This window comes from Capricornis sumatraensis, chromosome 23 (assembly GCF_032405125.1).
Source record: "Capricornis sumatraensis isolate serow.1 chromosome 23, serow.2, whole genome shotgun sequence".
Taxonomy (NCBI): domain Eukaryota; kingdom Metazoa; phylum Chordata; class Mammalia; order Artiodactyla; family Bovidae; genus Capricornis; species Capricornis sumatraensis.
In genome coordinates, this window is record NC_091091.1 from 20,258,379 (window position 1) to 20,280,170 (window position 21,792).

The following is a 21,792-nucleotide window of genomic DNA, read 5'->3' on the forward strand; positions in this document are numbered from 1 at the left end:
AGCACCCAGTAAAGCTTCATATCTCACAAGACGTTGAATCTCATATTGAAAGAAGGGTAGGATTTTGCCCTAAAAAGCAGGTCAGGCATAGGAACAGCTTGAGTAAAGCCAGATAGAGTCAAGGTAAGTATTTTCTCAGGAGTCCAGGATATGTGGATGTCAGGGGACAGGTAGGAAGTTACCTGACAGACTGGTCAGATAACTGGTCCATGATGCTGACACATCTGGCCTTTATTCATTCCTTAACATCCTGGTACGTTTTATTTATCTCTGTATGATTAGCACCCAACACAGTATTGTAAAATACAGCTAGCTCCTCCTGCCTGTTGGATTTATCCTGTGCTTAAGCAAGTGAGGGGGTGTCAGGCTCAAACATGAGTGTTAAGAAGATCACTTCGGCTACAGTAAAGGTGAAAAGTAGTGGTGTGGATAAATTGGTGGGAGACGACTGCAGAGTTATGGGAGGCTTTGAAATGTGGGAATGAATAAAGACACAATTGAAAAAACACTGCTGGTGCATCCAAGAGGGTTTGACAAGGGTGAGTTTAAGTGAAGAAAGGGTGTAAGACAGAGTGTGAGAGAAACTCCTGAAGTTTTAATTGCAGTAATGCCATTGCCTAAGACGGGCAATACTGGGATAGACTTTAATGCTGGCGTTGCTGAATGTATTCCAGTTCTTCTGAAAATGCCACAGAGAACTTGAAGCAAATGGTCACTGATGATAACAGTTATGCATTCACAAGAAAATTAGGGGTAAAATGCCCTTTCTGGCTAAAAGGTTCTGGACAGGCAATTAAGAACACATCAAATTTGGTGTCTTAGAAACTGGAAACTTGTCTTTTATGATACTATGATCTGGAGTTCCTCATATGCTTTGGATCGTTTTTTCTGCTAAAGGTTGATAATTAAGTCTTTAAATAACCTTCCATTATCAAAAGTTATATTACAAAAAGAACGGGAAAACTAGCATTAGCATCAGGAGCATTTAAAGTAATGCAAAAGTTTTCTCCCCACACTCCTACCTTATCCTCAAAGAAAATCTATAATTAAATGCAAAATACACTGGATCCATATATGTAGTGTTATATAGTTTACAGAGAAATATTTTTAAATTGAGTATAGGAAAAGACCTACCATGACCTGGACTGGGAAAATCAATTTATTCTTCCTAACCTAATTTACGGGTTTGATGAAATGCTAATTAAAAAAAAAACCCACCAGATATTTTCGAAACTTTGCAAAATCATTCTAACATTAATCTGAAAGAAGCCAAGAATGTTCTGAAGAAAAATTGGAATACCAAAGGGATATTTATTTGATCTACCACATATTAAAATACACCATAAAACCTGCAATTATTAAAACATTCCTAGGAGTTAGTCAGGAGATCTTAGGAATTAGTAAAGAGATCAGGAATTAGTAAGGATATCTATGGAACAGAAGGGGATTTTTATAAAAATTTATATATAAGAGTCTATTACATGGAAAAGAATTTAGTATGTCAAAAATTGAAGCATATTTTTAATGGTGTCATGTGATTTGTGACTATTTGGAAAAAAAAGTAAAGTTAGATCCTTAGCTAAGGTCTTATTTTGTAAAATAAATCCAAATATTAAAATATAGTTTTGTTTCAATATAATATTTTTAAAAAATGACAATCACAATTTAACATGTTTAGACCAATATGATTATTTTAACTTTGGTAGCACATTTAAGCAGTAGGAAAGTTGAGGGAAAAACATTATTAAATATTTGTTCACATGAAAATTTTTGTAAACTACATTCTTCCTTTTTCTTTCTTAGTAAATTAATGAGAACAACTTCAAAAACATGGGAGCATTTCTACACTTATTCTGAGGAAGAAGAATCTAATTCAGAAATAATGTCAAACAAAATATGCATTTCCAAATACTACTACCAGGATGACTGTTTTCTTGGGGATGGTTTCGGTCACCACCTCCTGTACAATGTTAGAAACATCTGTCCATAGTTGTTCAGGCACTCTGTCTAGAGATCTAATCCCTTGAATCTATTCGTCACATGACAGATTTTATTTTCTTGGGCTCCAAAATTGCTGCAGATGGTTACTGAAGCCATAAAATTAGAAGACACTTGCTCCTTGGAAGAAAAGCTATAACAAACCTAGACAGCATATTAAAAAGCAGAGACATCACTTTGCTGACAAGGATCCCTATAGTCAAAGCTGTGGTTTTCCAGTAGTCATATATATGAGAGTTGGACTATAAAGAAGGCTGAGCACCAAAGAATTGATGCTTTCGAATTGTGATGCTGGAGCAGACTCTTGAGAGTCCCTTCTATAGCAAGGAGATCAAACCAGTCAATCCTCAAGGAAATCAAGCATAATATTCATTTGAAGGACTGATTTAAAGCTGAAGATCCAATACTTTGGCCACCTGATGCGAAGCACTGACTTATTGGAAAAGACCTTGATGTTAGGAAAGAATGAAGGCAGGAGAAGAAGGGGGTGACAGAGGATGAGACAGTTGGATGGCATCACCGACTCAATGGACATGAATTTGAGCAAACTCCAGGAGATAGTGAAGGAGAGGGAAGCCTGATGTGTTGCAGTCCATGGGTCACAGAGTCGGACATGACTTAGAGACCGAACAACAACAACCAGGATCACTAAACACACTTTTGTTTTGTGAGAAGTATAGAAAATTCACCTAAAATGGAACAAATTTTCTGCTTTCAGAACCCTTTGAATGATTTCTTAAAAATCTAGAAAAACAAAAACCAAGCACAGAAATAACACTTAAAAGGGAACTGATTATAGACAAAACTCCACAGAATAGAAGAATTGTTGACTTCTTCTTAGCCCCATGTTCCCCCTCTGAAAATTAGGATTTTTTTTTATCTACTGTGTATCTGTATCATTTCCATACTCTGTTTTTATATCTATACTGGCAATGAGCAAGACGACAAGTCCAAAAAGATTATAAATTTCTGTGTTTAAATCTAACATTGATGGATTCCTCTGCTCCCTAGTTTTGCCTGTTTCTCAGAAACTGGCCCAAACCACATAAATGAATAACTTCAACACAGCTGCAGAATGCTCAGCAATAGTAATATTAGAGGTGGAATAACACGCACAGAGACTAGTGCTGTCAGGAGTGAAATACCACTGGGAAAGTGAAATTCCATTTAGGGTCCGGTATTATCCAAGGATTTTCAACCATCCACTTCCATTCTAATCCCTAGATTTAGGTCTATGAATGAACAAGTAAAAGATGACCTAGGATGTAAATAATGACAAAAAGGGAAGATCTTGGGTTTTCCAAGGTTGGATGTCTCCATACCTGAATTATGAAAGCAGGAATCCTGGATGATTATTTCAGAGAACAGAAGAGGTCTGCCCTCATGCTGACATCCAGTCATGCAAAAAGGGACAAGAGAAGCAAGAGGCAGGGACCTCTACCTAAGGAAATTGGCTAATGCCAGGTAGACCTTTCAGGCAGGTTGAAGGGATCTTTCCCACTGGAGCAAATATGCTGCTATGGAAAAGAACAAAATATCCCCTTACATTGTGAGAGTTCCTTTCCTCCCCCAAGGGACCCCAAATCTGGGAGAGTTTCTTTCCTTTGTTATCCACCTGCACATATGACGTATCTAAAATATTGTTGAGCCTTCTCTCCCAGGGCATATCACAGCTCCCTCTTATAATAAGGCACATCTTTATTCATGGTCTTTGGGGTTTGAATTCTACTTTTGGACCACAGAGTGTAACCCTAAAAACTAGTTTCTGAATTTTGCTCCCAGGAAAGAGGATAAATCCTTCATGAGGAAGTGGATGTCTAAATGACTATAAACATCAATAAGAGTGTAGGAGCCTGATCCTTCTTTTCCTTGCTCACAAACAGAATCTTTGGTTATGTAACTAACATGAATAAGATGTGAGAGCCATTCTACACAAAAGCTAGGAAAAGCTTGTGAGGAAATTATTCATTTTGAGTTATAGCAAACCATGCATCTTCCATTTAGTCCAAAGCTATTTACATTTCCATGGCTAATTATATATTAAGCTGCTGCTGCTAAGTCACTTTAGTCGTGTCTGACTCCGTGCGACCCCATAGACAGTAGCCCACCAGGCTCCCCCGTCCCTGGGATTCTTCAGGCAAGAACACTGGAGTGGGTTGCCATTTCCCTCCAATGAATGAAAGTGAAAAGTGAAAGTTAAGTCGCTCAGTCGTGTCCAACTCTTAGCGACCTCATGGACTGCAGCCTACCAGACTCCTCCATCCATGGGATTTTCCAGGCAAGAGTACTGTACTAGGTTAATTATATATTATGCTCTATAACAAATAAAATGCTGATTTATTTCTCCCCTGGATCTCCTGTTCAAAACGCCAACATTTAGGTCCTATCCCCACACATTCTGGTTTGGTAGGTCTGGGCTGGAGACTAAGAATCATGTTGCATTTTTAAACAAAGATACTCATAGCAGCTCTGTTCATAATACACAACAATAGGACTAAATGTCCTTCAGTGAGTGAACGGTTAAACAAAGTGTAGTCCACCCATATCATGGAATACTAACCAGCAATGAAAAGGAACCAATTATTGACACGCACAACAAACTGGTTGAATATACAGGGAATTATGCTGAGTGGCAATCCAGTCCTAAAAGGTTGTATTTATATTATTCTATTTATATAACATTTTTGAAATTACAAAATTATAGAAATAGAGAACAAATAAGTGTTGGCAGAAGTTTTAAGAAACAGCAAGAATGAGCAGGGTAAAAGAGCTACATGAAAAAAGAAAGAGCTACATGAGATACTCCTGTGGTGATGGAAATTGTCTGTTTCCTTACTATATCAATGCCAGTGTCCTAGTGGTGATACTATCCCATAGTTTCACAAGAGGTCACTATTGGGAGAAACTGGGTAAAGGGGACTCGGGATTTCTCTGGACTAAATATCATGCTGCATTTTAAAGGAGCTTTCCAGGTACTTCCAACACCATAGTGTGACTATGGGCCACACCTTTTACAAAATGACCTATTAGGATAGGCCATTCAGAGAGAAAAAAATAAGGTTCTAAGGGAAAGTAGAATGGGAAAGTGAGGAAAGAAATGCAAAAAAGAAAGTGAAGAAGAATATTTCCCAAGAACATATGTGTTAAATTTTAATCTATGACCCAGAACTCCAGTCTCCTTCTACAATATTCTTTCTATTCCTTATCTGACTTTTCTGACAACAGAAGATGAGAAAAACATCCTTCATCATAACAGAAATAACTGCTAACCTTCAGCTTGGGTCAGGAATTAGGCTGTTTCTCTAATCAAGAAAGAAGTTTTGTCCAGGAAAAGAAAAAGAAAAAGAAAAAGAAAAGAAAGCAAGTTTAGAAGTATGTATTAGCATAATATTAGCATAATTAGCATATGTCATTAGCATAATTCTCAGCTAGGGAGCAGACCTTTGCAGTAGCCAGTGCTTCCTTGTTAATTAGCACTGAACAGCTGCTGGGAGGCCTTGCCTCTCTCTAGAGGCAGAGATGGAAATTCTCTTCTTATGAACTAAGAGGAATAAATTGTTTTCTCCTCTTGTATTTTAAGTCATATAACTCTTTCATAGTTGAAATAAAACAGAATGGTTATTAGGAATAACTGTTAATAATAATTTCTCTGTGCACCAAACCGTCCTCAGCTGTGCAACTTCCCACTCCGAACAAGAATTCAGTATAAGTAGGTTTGCAGGCAGGAGCTGTGATCACCCTCATTAAAATGACATGTTATTGCAGCTAATCTTTCTAGTTCTCATCTTAATTCAGTTCTTTGAACTGCTTAGAGGGCTACATTGAATCATATGCAAGAAGTCAGTTAGGAAAAAACCTTGCCTTTTTATCTTTGAAATACCCTTGTTTTCAACAATTGTAGCTGACATTTCTTTAGGTGTCAATTGTGCCAGGAACCACACTAAGCACTTTAAATTCATTATCTCATTTAACTTCACAACATGCCTAAGAAATAGGTAATTTCATTTGCTTCATTTTACCAGTGAGGAGACTGAGGTTTTAAAGAGATTAAAGAATTCCTCAAGGTGACCTTGAGTTGGACCATAAAGAAGGCCAAGCACCAAATAATTGATGCTTTTGAACTGTGATTTAGGAGAAGACGCTTGAGAGTCTCTTGGACTGTAAGGAGATCAAACCAATCAATCCTAAAGAAAATCAATCCTGAATATTAATTGGAAGGGCTATGCTGAAGCTAAAGCTGAAGCTTGACCACATGATGTGAAGAGCTGATTCATTGGAAAGACCCTGGTGCTGGGAAAGACTAAAGGCAGGGGGCAAAGGGGACGACAGAGCACCAGATGGTTGGATGGCATCACTGACTCAATGGACATGAGTTTGAGCAAGCTCCAGAAGATGGTGAAGGACAGGGGAGCCTGGCGTGCTGCAGTCCATGGGATTGCAAAGAGTAGGACACAACCGAGCAACTGAACAACAACAACAAGGTGACCTAACTAGATGTTGATCTGGCTCTCATCTGGTTCTAGAGTGTATGTACTTTGCCACCCTGATATTTCTACCCTCGTCTTCAGTCCTGCTACACTGACTCACTACAGGAAAACAGAAAGCTGCTGTTAATGTTTTTCTGGAGGAAGGGACCCATGAGGTCAGAAATGCCCAGGGCCCACAAAAGTCATGAGAGCTTGTGTATAGGAACATAGTGAACTTTCCATCCTTATCCACCCATACTGCTTTCACTATTGTCTATTTGCCACTTTGAGTACAAGTGGAGCCTATAAATTAGCATTAGGCACTTCATAGAAGTTTTGGTAATTAGATGCAACTAAAGGTAGAAATTCTGGATAGAAAAGGGCAATTTTCCTATTTCTGGTTTGCAGATTATTGAGTTTATAGCATATATCATGTGGTCTACTGCGATGGAAAAGACCATTATTTGCTTCCTAATTCTCTTCTGCTTTTATCATCTTTGCCCAAATTAGAATACTTTCCATAGCTTTCTGGGCCTCCATGGGAGCTAAAGGCCCTGTCTAGCTTTCTGTTCTAACCCAGGTTCAAGTTAGAATATGCTACCAGCAACTCTATAGAATGTTAGGATAACTTCCATTCTTCATTCAACAAATTTGAGCACCCACAAAGTATTATACTAGGCTTTTTGCCAGTACTGAATATACATTAGGAAATACCACAGACAACTTCCTGCTCTCATGAAGTTTATAATCTATATGAAACAAATAATAAATATGCAGTTTTGTGATAAATGCAATAATGCGAACTAACAGTGTGCTGATGGAGAATCACTTAGCAAGGCTAATCAAGAAAGGACTCTGATGGATGAGGTGAAATCAGTAATGCGGCAAGCTGAGAGAATAATTTAGGTACAAAGAGGAGCATATGTTGTGCAACTCCATCTTATCCACCCTGCTGAAAACAAGAGAGAGGGAGAAGCTTAACACATGCCAGGTCAGTGAGGCTTGAGTGTAGTAAGAAAAAGGGAAATATAGAGAAGAAGAGAATGAAGAGCTGAGAAGCAGCCAGATCATTTGTCATAGAGCCTTGTTGGTATGGCAAGGAGATTCAATTTTATTCTAAGAACAATGAATAGTCATTAAAGAGTCTTTAACAAATGACTGACAGCATGGGAATTATGTTTTTAAAAGATTTTCTGGCAATTGTGTGGTGAATAGATTGGAGAGGACAGTGGGTTAGTCACTCAGTCATGTCCGACTCTTTGTGACCCCATGGACTGTGCCTGCCAGGCTCTTCTGTCCATGAAATTCTCCAGGCAAGAATACTGGAGTGGGTTGCCATTCCATTCTCTAGGGGCTTTTCCTGACCCAGGGACTGAACCCAGGAGTCCTGCATTGCAGGCAGATTTTTTTTACCATCTGAGCCACCACAGAATGTTAGAGATGACAGGAAGGGAAGCAAATAGACCAGTCATGGGGCTATTGAAGTGGTCCAAGTTCTGAGTTCTCCAAATCGTAACTCTTCCGTTATTGTTTTCTTTATGGCCATCTCTCACCTAAAGCAGGGCTCACATTCCAAGTCAGCGTTGTCCAAACACATTAGTGGAACACTAGTCTCTCAAGATATTCCCTGAAAACAAGACTATGGTCAAATAAATTTTTAAAATTCTGTGTGCTAAATACCCTTCTTGGAGATTCAGAATGTAAACTAATGTAATAAAGATGCTAGGAAGTGTTTCAGTACATTTGTGTATTTCAGTATTTCTCAAACTTACTTGACTATGGACATTTTACTTCCCCCTCCCACCACATAATGCTATGATTATGGACTGGTATTTTCCAGAGCATATTTAAGGAAATGCTGCCATAAGTCATTCTAACCAAAGGTTAACTCCATGTGCATGGTTTACTGGGCCTCCTCTTCTCCACGTCTGTCTGTCCCTCTGCAGACAGATTTTCATATTAAGCCCTTGGCTTGGTCACTCTTTCTTACCTCACCCTTTCTCGACTCTGAGCCTATCTGCAAGGCAAATTCTCATCTTTTCTGAGAGTCCATGTTCTCTGGGTTGCCACTTCCTCACTCTGATTATTCTGTCAATAAGCTTTCATCTGTTTATTGTCTTAGAGAAATCTGTCAAAAGTCTCTCACCTGCACATGATCCCTCTTTCATGTGTTTGTTATTAAGTATTGTTCTTTATCAGTTTTTAAAAGGAGTTGGAATGGTGGTACCAGAAGAAAGTGGACCTTGTGATCCGATCACTATCTTCCACTTGAAACACACCCAATATAGTTTAAAATCATTTTTTGTTGCTACAGAGATATTATTTCCTGAGTATGAATGTGGTCATTTTGGTGTATCTTTCTTTTGAAAATGTCCCTTTTCTGCATGTGATGGCTCTTGAATGAGAGATGCTAACTGTTCAAAAGGTGGGAATCATCCTCTATTAATTCCTCCTATTCTCTCACCTCCACCTTACTGAGATATCCATCAGTAAAGCATGTCTATCTTAACTTCTCTCCATTTCTTCTGCCATTACCTTAATCTAATTAAACATACCTCATGGTGAAAACCTCCTTACTGAGCTCTTTTGATTTCTTACTTTTGCACATTATTTGGCACACAAAATATAGTAGATTCTGGTACATGCTGCTGCCCTTATAAAAGCTCCATAATAGCTTTCCATTGCTCAGAGGATAAAATATACAACCTCTTTACCATGGTATACATGATTCAGTAATAATATGATCCTTGCTTGTCTATGCAGTCTCATCTCCTACTGCTCTCGTTTTGGTCACTATAATGCCCATCTTTCTGTCGCTCAAATGCCTTAATTTTGTTTCTGACTCAGGACATTGACAAACATGACCAACCACCTCTAACTAAAACTTTCTTCACTTTACACTTTGAACAATTGGTTCCTTCTCATTTTTTCATCCTTGGCTTAAATATATTGTTCCTCAGATAAATTGTCTCTGATTACCTTGTCTAAATAAGTCTTCCAACTCCAGGTATCCATTTAATTCACAGAATTACACACAATTTGGGATAATTGATTTGTTTTCTTATTTACTATGGTTTGGTTTTTTAGGACTTCCCCGGTGGCTTAGACAGTAAAGGATCTACCTGCAATGTAGGAGGCCCGGGTTCTATCCCCGCACTGAACCGGGGTCAGGAAGATTCCCCAGAGAAGGATATGGCTACCCACTCCAGAATTCTTGCCCAGAAAATTTCACAGACAAAGGAGGCTGGAGAGCTACAACCCATAGAGTTGCAAAGACTCCATGACTGTGTGACTGCCACTATTTTTATTGTCTGGCTAAGCTCCAAGAGAGTAAGAGTTACTTTGGTTTTATTCGTCAATATAAACCCAACACTTAAGCCAGGATCAAACACAAAATAGGTGTTCAATAAATGTTTATTGAGAGATAATTTAGTACTAATTTCACTATAACTTAAAAGCCCCCAAAGAAGCCTGAGTGAACCTCTTTTTTTCGAATAACTGCTTTTCTTGACATTGCCACATCACCAAAAATAGATTCGGTCCTCATTCTATACTAGATCCAACAATAAACTCCAAATAAGTTGAAAGAGCCTAACCTTGAAAATTAAAACATTTGTAAAAGGCTAGATAAAATTGAAAGCTTTATCCTAATTGTATAAGGAAAGAAACAGAGAAGACAATCAATAAGAAAATAGACAAGAACAACTATCATAAAAAGTAACTTCTGAAATAATAAAAACATATTTCAAAGTAATAAGTGATACATTAAGATAAAATTGTCATTACATACATGATGCATAAAAGTTTGAAAAAGAAAAGCAGAGAAAAATGATAAAACCCTAAAGAACACTACTTCATGCCTTTAGATAAAAATCAATAACTGGGAAGAGCCACTTCCTGAGTGAGGAAATGAAAATAATAAAACATGCATTTTATTAAGTACTTCCCATATTCCAGGCAACATGGTAGTCCCTGAAGACACAAACATGAAGATTCTATCTCTGCTTTTTCATATCCTAACTGGGGGAAATAGTCCTGTATAGTCCAGTAAATACCCAAGTAGTTTTAAACTTAAAAATTAGTTTGGTTCTAAAAAAACTAAAGCTGTTCTTACATTCTGAAGGCTGCAGAATCAATAAAACATTGACTGAGTTCTGGTCCTAGTCGACAGTCTGTTGGGGGAGGCAGATACGTAAATAAAAATTATCATCAATTTGGTAAGTACTATAGCAGAAAAGTAAAGTACCATATAAGGACAGAAGGGGGTGACAAGAAATCCTGCCCCAAGTTGTGAGAGAAGATCTATTGGAAAGAAGAAAAATGAGGGAAGAGAGTGGTATTCCAAAGAAATGATACAAAATAAAAAGGTGCAAAGGTAAAAAAGTATGGCATCTTCTAAGATGGACATATATTTTTGATGTACTGAGGGCAGGTTGTGCAAGGGTATGTAGCTGCTGACTAGCTGCAAAGAAGGCAGGCACTGGACCCTAAAGGCCAGGGGTGCATGTGAAAGGGTTTGAATTTCAAGCAACAGTGACTTGACCGCATGCAGCATTTTTAAAAATCTAGGTATGGAGAAATCTGTTCAAGAAGAAAAATGATAAGGTTTAAAATGAAAAATGAAAAGATGGGATATGAGTGATACTAACAAGTCAGAAATAACAAAACTTAATAACTAACTAATGATACTTGCTCCTTGGAAGGAAAGCTATGACAAACAAACCTGCACAGTATATTAGAAAAGCAGAGATATCACTTTGCTGACAGAGGTACCTATAGTCAATGCTATGGTTTTTCCAGTAGTCATGTACAGATATGATAGTTAGACCATAAAAAAGGTTGAGAGCTGAAGAATTGATGCTTTCGAATTGTGGTGCTGAAGACTCTTGACAGTCCCTTAGACAGCAAGGATATCAAACCAGTCAATACTATAGGAAATCAACCCTGAATATTCATCAGGACTGTTACTAAAGCTGAAGCTCCAATACTTTGGCCACCTGATGCAAAGAGCAGGCTCATTGGAAAAGACACTGATACTGGGAAAGATTGAAAGCAAAAGGAGAAGGGGGCGGCAGAGAATGAGGTGGTTAGATAGCGTCATCAACTCAATGGACATGAATCTGAGCAAACTCTAGGAGATAATGGAGCACAGAGGGGCCTGGCACGCTGCAGTCCATGGGGTTGCAAAAAGTCAGACATGACTTAGTGACTGGACTCCAACAACAAATGGTGTCATGAACAAAGGAGAGGAATGCATCTAAAATGCCCACCTAGTCTGCGCCTCAGGCAAAATGGTTATTGTGTCATTAGGCAAATGTGGGATAAGGGGAAAGGAGACGACAGTAAGTTTTCGAAAATGTTTGGTTGTTTTCACAGTTTACAGGATTCAAATTTAAACAACCATGACATATAATCTTGCATTAATTAAAATACAGTACATTAATAAAAATAATACTCATTGCTGTGGGGTATTGGGGGAAAAGATACACTAATACATTATGGCCCTGCAACCTGGTGAAACTGTTCTGAAAAGAAATCTGGCAACAAATACAAGAGCCATAAAAATTATCATATACTCTGATCCAGAAACTCAGCTTCTTGGAATACAGCCCAAGGATGTAATTCAAAAGAAATAAAAAAAACTATTTGTATAAAGATGTTTACAACTGTGGTATATATTCCAGACAAAAACTGGAAACAGCCCAAATGCCCTACAGTGAGGGGTGTTTAGGCAGACTCAGTACATCAGTGCACTGGAATATTTTATTGGTATTAAGAATGACAAATATGAGAACTATGTAGAAATAAGGAAAGGGCAATATAAAACAATGAGCAAAGAAATGCAGAATTTAAAATGATGCATATACAATGATCACAGCTATGTAAAATTTTATCTGTATAACCAGGAGGACTGGAAAAACTACAGAGCTGGTAATTTAGAGTGCTGACATTTTTGTTATTGTTAGTTGAGTCACTGGGAATATTTATGCATTTAAAGTTGTATTGCACTGTGTATTTAGTACATATACATTAAGAAAGGTAAATCTCCATTTTTTTAGGAACATAAGAAAAAAAGTATTCATCAGTATCTTTCCTTCTTGCCTTATGTAATTTTTTATGGCCTCTTGAGTCCTATTAGTCTTTAGATGTATGGGAAACTAGGCCTTACCATTTGTCACCATACCACCTGGTCAGATGCTCATTTCTTTCAACTGTCTCTTACAATTGTGTCCAAGTTCTTATTCACAACAAGCTAACATCTATATGCTCACAGTTACACCATGTACACAAACTAGGATGCCTTAACTATACATTATATACTGTGTAGAAGTGTCTCCTCGGTATGATTTTTTAATCTTTGACGTAGAGAAATATTTGTTTCTTACCTTCTGTTACCCTGGTGTAACTATCTCCCTTAAATATAAAGTCCAGTTCCTCTGGATTCTATTTCTTCTAGCCTTAAAAGACTTCTGATTTGGTTATATCCTTCATCTCTTATACCATCTAGCTCCTCTCTCCTATATAAGTCTCAACATACAAACCTGTTCTGCTATCTCCCACATTAAATTAAATGGAGAAATGCCATTATTTTCCTTGACCCCAAGTCTCCCTTCATTTTTCTACTCTCTTTCACAGTTCACATTTTCCTAAGAGCTGTCCTCATTATTGTTTCCAATATCTCACCCCTCATTCACTCTACAAACTATTGTGATCTGACTTCAGTTCCACCTCCACTGAATTATATTTTTCAAGGTCACCAACAACCTGCATGCTCCCAGGATCAATGGCACTTTTCTGTCTTGCTATTACTTGTTTTCTTGGTCTTCTAGCAGCATCCTCTCTGCTTCCTTGGTTCCTACACCTCTTCCTCTCCGTTTCCTCTTACATATGAGGCCATCCCTCTTTTCTCACATCTCTGAATATGATAGTTCCTTTGAGCTCTCTCCTAAGCCTTTGGCTCTTTTCTTTCTATCTTCTAACTAATCTCCTCTTTTCCCATTGTTGTTTTTCAGTCGCTAAGTCATGTATGACTCTGCGGTCTGGTATTCCCATCTTTTTAAAATTCTCCACAGTTTGTTGCAATCCACACAGTCAAAGCCTTTAGAGTAGTCAATGAAGCAGAATTAGACGTTTCTTGAAATTCCCTTATCTCTGGTTCATCTGCCTTTTCTAAAACCAGCTTGTACATCTGGGAGTGCTCGGGTAAGTACTGCTGAAGACTAACTTGAAGGATTTTGAGTATTACCTTACTAGCATGTAAAAAGAGTGCAACTGTAAGGTAGGTTGAACATTCTCTGGCATTGCCTTTCTTAGGGATTGGAATGAAAACTGACCTTTCCAGTCCTGTGGCCACTGCTGAGTTTTCCAAATTTGCAGACATATTGAGTGCAGCATGTTAATACCACCATCTTTTAGGATTTTAAATAGTTCAGCTGGAATTCTATCACCTGCACTAGCTTTGTTTGAAGTAACGCTTCTTAAGGCCCACCTGACTTCACACTCTAGGATGCTGGCTCTAGGTGAGTGACCACACCATCATGGTTATCTGGGTCATTAAGATTTTTTTGTATGGTGCATCTGTGTATTCTTGCCACCTCTTCTTAATCTCTTCTGCTTCTGTTAGGTCTTTGCCATTTCTGTCCTTTATAAAGCCCGTCCTTGCATGAAATGTTCCCTTGGTATCTTCAATTTTTTGGAAAAGGTCTCTAGCTTTTCCCATTCTATTGTTTTCCTCTATTTCTTTGAATTGTTCACGTAAGAAGGCCTTCTTATCTCTCCTTGCTATTCTCTGGAAATCTGCATTCAGTTGGGAATATCCTTCCCTTTCTCCCTGCCTTTCACTTCTCTTCTTGCCTCAGCACTTTGTAAAGCCTCCTCAGACAAACACTTTGCCTTTGTGCTTTTCTTTTTCTTTGAGATGGTTTTGGTCACTGCCTCCTGTTCAATGTTAAGAACCTCTTTCCATAATTCTTCAGGCACTCTGTCTACCAGATCTAATTCCTTGAATCTATTATCACCTCTACCATATAATCATAAGTGATCTGATTTTGGTCATACCTGAATGGTCTAGTGGTCTTCCCTACTTTCTTAAATTTAAGTCTGAATTCTGCAAAAAAGAGCTCATGATCTGAACCATAGTCAGCTCCAGGTCTTGTTTTTGCTGACTGTATAGAGCTTCTCCAATTTCAGCTGCAAAGAATATAATCAATCTTATTTCGGTATTGACCATTTCCATGATGCCCATGTATAGAGTCATCTCTTGTGTTGTTGGAAGAGAGTGTTTGCTATGACCAGTGTGTTCTCTTGACAAAACTCTACTAGTCTTTGCATTGCTTTATTTTGAGCTCCAAGGCCAAACTTGCCTGTTTCTCCAGGTATCTCTTGACCTCCTACTTTTGCATTCCAATCCCCTATGATGAAAAGGACATCTTTTTTTTTTTTTTTTTTTGGTGTTCTAGATGGTCTCATAGGTCTTCACAGAACTTAGGGTCAACTTCAACTTTTTTGGCATTAGTGGTTGGGGCATAGACTTGGATTATTGTGATGTTAAATGGTTTGCCTTTGAAATGAACTGAGATCATTCTGTCATTTTAGAGACTGCACCCAAGTACTGCAGACTTTTTTGTTGATTATGAGGGCTACTTCATTTCATCTAAGGAATTCTTGCACAGTAGTAGATACAGTGGTCATCTGAGTGAAATTTGCCCATTTCCGTCCATCTTGGTTCACTGATTTCTAAGATGTTGGTGTTTACTCTTCCATCTCCTGCTTGACCACATCCAATTTAACTTGGTTCATGGACCTAACATTCCAGGTTTTAAAGCAATATTGTTCTTGACAGCATCAGACTTTACTTTCACTGCCAGATACATCCACAACTGAGTGTCATTTCTGCTTTGACACAGCCACTTAATTCTTTCTGAAGCTACTTGTAATTGCCTTCCACTTTTCACTGGTAGCACATTGGACATCTTCTGATCTGGGGGACTCATCTTCCAATTTCATATCTTTTTGCCTTTTTATACTGTTCATGGTGTTCCTGTAGCAAGAATACTGGAGTGGTTTGCGATTCCCTTCCACAGTGGACCATATTTTGACAGAATTCTTCATTATGACCCATCTGTCTTGGGTGGCCCTTCAGGGCATAGCTCATAGCTTCACTGAGTTACACAAGAGTCCCTTCATCACAACAAGGCTGTGAACCATGAAGGAGCACATCACTATACACTTATCCAACATATCAAGTCCTGTGGCTTCCACTGCCAATGATACATTCCATTTCCACACCCCATTTCAGGTTCCTATCATTATGTGTACCACTACAACAGCTTTTCTCACTGATTTCCCTGCCTCCTGTCCAATCTATTTGTCATAGAGGAGACATAGAATACTTTCTGTATAATAAATCAAATTTTTTCACTCCCCAGGTTAGAAATATTCAGTGTCTTTCCCACTGTGCTTAGAAGAAATTCTAGGCCCTTCATTATGCCTATAAGTCTCTATATAACTCTTTTTTATTTAGTTTTTTAAAATTAATTTATTTTTTATTGAAGGATAATTGCTTTACAGAATTTTGCTGTTTTCTGTCAAACCTCAACATGAATCAGCCATAGATATACATAATTATTTCTCTAAATATACCTTTCTTTTGTCAATCTGGCCCCTTTTTCATCCTTAGGATCTTTGCACATGCTTTTCATTTTTTCAAGAACACTGACACTGTTCATTTCTCATTTTGTCTAGTTAACACTCAAGTTCAAATTACACTTTAATGAATTTTTAAAAATTGAAGTATAGTTGATTTACAATATTATATTATTTCTGGTGTATGACATACTGATTCAATATTTTTATAGGTTATACTCCATTTAAAGTTACTGTAAAACACTGACTATATTTCTCATGCTGAAACATACATACTTGATAGCTTACTTATTTTATACATAAGTTTGTGTTTGTACCTCTTAATCTCCTACCCTTGTCTTGTCCCTCCCCTTCCCTTCTCTCCACTGGTAACCACTGGTTTGTTCTCTAGATCAGTGACTGTTTCTGTTTTTTTAATATTTATTAATTTGCTTATTTTTTAGTTTCCACATATAAGTAATAACACAAAGTATTTATCTTTCTCTGTTTGGTTTTTTCACTAAGCATAGTACCCTTCAGGTCTATTCATGTTGTTGAAAATGGCAAAATTCATTCCTTTTTATGGATGAGTATATTCCATTCCAAATTTTTATCCATTTATTAGGTTGCTTCTATATCTTGGCTATTGTTAATAATGTTGTTATGAATACTGGGGTACATATATCTTTTTGAATTAGTGTTTTCATTTTCTTTGGATATATACCCATAAGTGGGACTGCTGGATCATATGGTAGTTCTATTTTTAGTTTTTTGAGGAACCTCCATACTGTTTTCCAAAGAGGCTGCACCAATTTACATTCCCACCAACAATCTACTAGGGTTTCCTTTACGCTATATCCTCACAACATTTGTTATTTGTGGTCTTTTTGACGATAGCCATTCTGACAGGCGTGAGGTGCTGTCTCATTGTGGTTTTGATTTGCATTTCTCTGATGATTAGCAACGTTAAACATCTTTTCATGTGGTTGTTCCTCTTACATGTTAATCCTTTAGGGAGCACTTCCAACCACCTAACTTGGTCAAATCTCAGCATTTACAGTCATTCATAGACTCTTGTTCCTCTCCTTGTTATTGTTTCAGTCTTAAGTTGATTATTGCCTATGTCTCCCTTACCATAGTACATACTCTGTGAAGGTAGAGAAAGTATTTTTTGTTCATTATAACACTCTTGTTTTCAAACACAGTACCTGGAACATAGCAATTACTCAAGAAGTATTTGCAGAATGAATGAATTACTGATACAAAGTCATGCTACTGAGAAGACACTATCAGTCCCATGAAACTATATTAATCAAATAATTTTAAAAAAGGTATAATCTAAAAGAATAACTATGTGGACTTTATGTTATTATTTAACATTATGTATTATGAACTATGAAAATGTTCTAAATATGTGATTCTTATCCCCTAATTACAACATGTAAAATAAGGCCAACTTCTTCATCACCATCACCCACCCCCCACCACATACATGGGATAATTTAAAAGTTCAATTTAAAAATAAATAAATAAAAGTTCAGCAAAAGTATACAAAAGGAAGCCCAGAGTTGTACTTGTAGGTAGGAGTAAAGGTCAGAAAAATTGTTCTGCAAGAAAAAAGGGAACTTTCTACTGAGAGAGAAGGGGGGGTGGAAAAGAAGGGTGAAGGAAGGACAGAAGTTAATATAAAGGCTTGGGGATTCTTTGTAAAGAGGAAAATGCCTAAAATTAAATTTCAGGCTGTTAATGTTACAGTGTAAATCCCTCCACCTTCCCAAGCCTTTAATAATGTCTGCTATGTTAATTAGCTTAGATCAAGACCAAGCTACCACAAAACGGGAGAGAGTCATGAGAGCCATCAAGCCAGAAGGACCAGTAAGGAGGTTAGCCATAGGTTTCTTTCTACTGGAATATGTCTGTTTGTACTGGTATAGCATTTATCTAACCTCACGTGGGCTGTACAATTCACTGGAAAACATCTTACTTGTTTTTGAATTTATACGAATAACCATAACTATCCCGGAATATGACAGGCTGCTGCATAAAACGTATGCCAGATGAACTCCTGCCTCTGCCAGCTTCCTTGTTCCCACCCTTCCAGGTACAGTCCCATCTCCACTTTGGGTCTTGGATTCAACATCTAACTTCAGTCTTCCTCATGCTATTCCCTCTGACATTCCCTCCAACCCTGCATAATTAGACTCAACATGAATGAATATTTGTTCCACTTATTTTATCTGACCCTGGCTCACCAGCAGCACTGAGGAAGACAGCATTTAACATAGCGACCATCCACAACCAATGCTTAATAAATGATTGTTTGATTCAGTCAAAATTAAATAAATCATATGATAGTAATTCTCTAGAATACCTAACAAATTTGTTAAGCTATGTTTTAAAGTACAGATGTTTGTAGTGTTTCTCAACTGTTTAACCTAGTTCCACTGTCCAGGATTTTGTCAAGTTTTACTTTCTATAAGAGTTCCCAAGAGTATAGTAGATAATATTTTTCCTTTTAAAAAATATTGTTACATTATGCAATGCTATAATATTAAATGTGCTTTTTAAAACAACACATCCTTTCCAACCTGTTTTGGAGTTTGTGATATTCCTCCCAATCCCACCCACTTCTGCTGACTGTGAAAAGCCCGGAGAGAGAAGTTCTTGCACTGTTTGTAGAGAATCCTTGGTTTACGGTGGGAGTTTTCACTTTGAAGGAGTCTCTCTGTCCTTCTTAAGACCAGAAATAATGAGGAAGAGTACAAATACATTAACTCATTACATGTAATGAACAGTGTTTTAGAAACTGCTAAATAATCTGACCTACCCATCTAGAAGGGCGATGACGTTTTTCCTGGGCCGCCCAATATTAGGGCCATACAAGCTGGCTCTGGAGTAAATCCGGATGGGTTGCAACAGGCTCTTCAGCTGGATGTAATCCTTTCCCAACTGGCTGCCATTTACTGCCCGGCCATGCATGGTCCGATAGTTATTTGGTTCTAGATTAAAAGCAGACATGCAAGTCAGAGTTGGGAAGAGTGAGGTTCTGCCAACCTTTTCCAAGCCACAAATCTCTCTCCCTTTTTTCTTAACAATGTGAACAAAATAAACAAAGGAGGGTGCAAGCTAGCTTAACTTGAGAAACTATCCCAACAAAAAAATCAAGTGCCATTTTATCATTCTATTTATTTTCAAACTAATCTTCACAAATGGTCATCTAATCCACAACAGAGAGACCATACTGATTTTCAAATGATAGTTTATAATAAATGGCATATTGAATTGAACAGTATCCCCCCAAATTAATGTCAATCTAAAACTTTAGAATGTAATCTTATTTGGAAATAAGGTCTTTGAAGTAATTACTCAAGATGAGGTCATATGGGATTAGGATGTGCCCTAAATCCAAATATAGAGAAAGGAGCGGAAGATTCAGGTACACAGACACACAGGGAGGAAGCCCATGTGTCAATGGAGGCAAGAATTTAAGGGATACTGCTATTCCAAGGCTTGCTGGTAGCTATTAGAAGCTAGAGAGAGCTTCTAATAGATTCTCCAAATCTATTCAGTGGAGATTCAGTGAAGAATCTATTGGAAGATTCTGAATAGATTCTCCCTTAAAAGTCTCCAGAAGGAATTAACCCTGGCAATGCTTTGATCTCAGACTTCCTAAACTGTGATAGAACAAATATCTCTTGTTTTATACCACTAAGCTTGTCATGACAGGCCTAGAAAACTAATACAAATGGTAAGAAGGGAAAGCTTCATAAAGATAATCCTTGTGTCAAAAAGACAGAAAAAAACTTAATGTTCAATTATAACAAACTGGCTGAGTGTAATCCTCTCGCCCAGTTCCTATTAACTTGGTAGTCCTAAAAAGACAAGGAAAGTCCTAAAATCCAGCAGCTCCACTGCTGGAAGAGCTAACTTGATTTGCAATGAAGGACATATCCCAGAGAAGGCCAACATTTTGGTTGACTTGAGGTTTTGACACTGGTAGGGGCAAGAAATAGATCAGGAGACTCACAAGAGATGTAACAGGGAGATTTGGGGAGCAACGAAATCATTGAGGATTTTGGTAAGCCCACAAATACCCCTCATAGTCTGGAAAGTTGTTCTCAGGAGGGACTGGAGAGGGCACTAGCTATCCACACATTTCCAGATGAATGTGAAACATAATATACTCATAAAGGACATGTGAAAAGGCATGTCAGAGATTAAAAGCCAGACAGACTTGCAAAATGCCTAAATGTGTTCACAAACCTATACACAGATCTAATGATAAAGATGAAAGCTTTAACATTTTTCAAGGTAAGCATAACCTCTGATCATTCATCATCTCACCATTAAGCTATGACGACTCAGAGGCAAAGCTTGGGAAGCTGGCTTTTGCAATTAAAGAAAAGAATTGGAAAATTAAAAGAAAAAAATGAATAGATATTAGTAGCTACATGATGCAAGGGAGACGAACTCTATGGAACTAGTCCAGGAAGTGACTAAACAAACAGAAAAGAAACAACAAAAAAACCTCTGGAAAGGAGGATCTGGAATCCAGAGTTGCTCCAACATATTATCTAAAATGTATAGTTTTCCACCACAAAAAATGACAGCATGCAAAAAGATAGGAAAGTATGACCCATAAGCAAGCAAAAAAGAAAAACGAAACTATCTCTTAGGGAACTCAGATGTAGGACTTAGCAGAAAAGGACTTCAAAACTGCTATTATAAATATGCTTAAAGAACTAAGGGAAGAATAAAAATGTAAGGGAAAGTATGATTTTACTGATTAAATATAAATATAGAGATATTACAAATAAATAAAGATAGAAATTACAAAAAATTATCAAATGGAAATCTTGGAACTGAAACAACTCTTCACATTTAGAACACAACGGAATTAGTAGCTGAATTTTTATCAGAAATAAGGCCAGAAGACAGTGAGATGATACATCCAAAATTCTGGGAAAAACATCAATCAACAATTCTGTATGCAGCAATCTATGCTTCAAAGCTGAAAGCAAAATGTAGATCTTCCCAGAAAAACAAAGGACAGAACTTGTTGTGAAAAAATCTGTCTTACAAGAAATAAGAAAGGATATCTTTTAGGTTGAAAGAAAATGACAGCAGATAGTGATCCAAAAGCACACAGAGAAATAAAGAACACCAGTGTATGTTAATATATGTGTGCCCTGACCATAACAGAATTAAACTGGAATTCAACAATGGAAAGAAATTTGAGAATCTATAAATATTTGGAAATCAGACAAATCACCATGAGTCAAAGAGGAAATCACAAGAAGAATTAGAAAATATTTTAATGAACTGAAAATGAAAATATAATATATAAAAATGTATAGGATGACACCAAAGGCACAATCCATGAAAGCAATAATGAAGAAACTGAACTTCATTAAAATTAAAAACTTTTGCTCTGCAAAAGGCAATGTTGAGAGACTAGAAGACTAGCTAAAGACTGGGAGAAAATACTTACAAAAGACATATCTAATAAATGACTTATTAAAAATATAGAAAGAGCTTAAAACTTACTAAGAAAACAAACAACCTGATTTAAAAATATCCTAAAGGGCTTAAGAGATACTCACCAAAACAGACATACAGATTGCTAACAAGTATATGAAAAAAGATGTTCTACTTTATATGTCATCAGGGAAGCGCAAATTAAAACAACAATGAAGTTCCACTA

General features: G+C 37.3%; 1 protein-coding gene across 3 annotated transcripts in view; it reads right to left on the reverse strand.

Moving 5' to 3' along the window:
* Positions 1-21,792, reverse strand: part of HPSE2 (heparanase 2 (inactive)) — a 685,113-nt gene that overhangs the window by 247,792 nt on the left and 415,529 nt on the right. For all 3 annotated transcript variants that reach the window (XM_068961588.1, XM_068961587.1, XM_068961586.1), the window contains one exon: positions 18,916-19,087. In XM_068961588.1, coding sequence (XP_068817689.1) covers positions 18,916-19,087 — 172 coding nt within the window. The remainder of the gene's footprint in view (positions 1-18,915; positions 19,088-21,792) is intronic.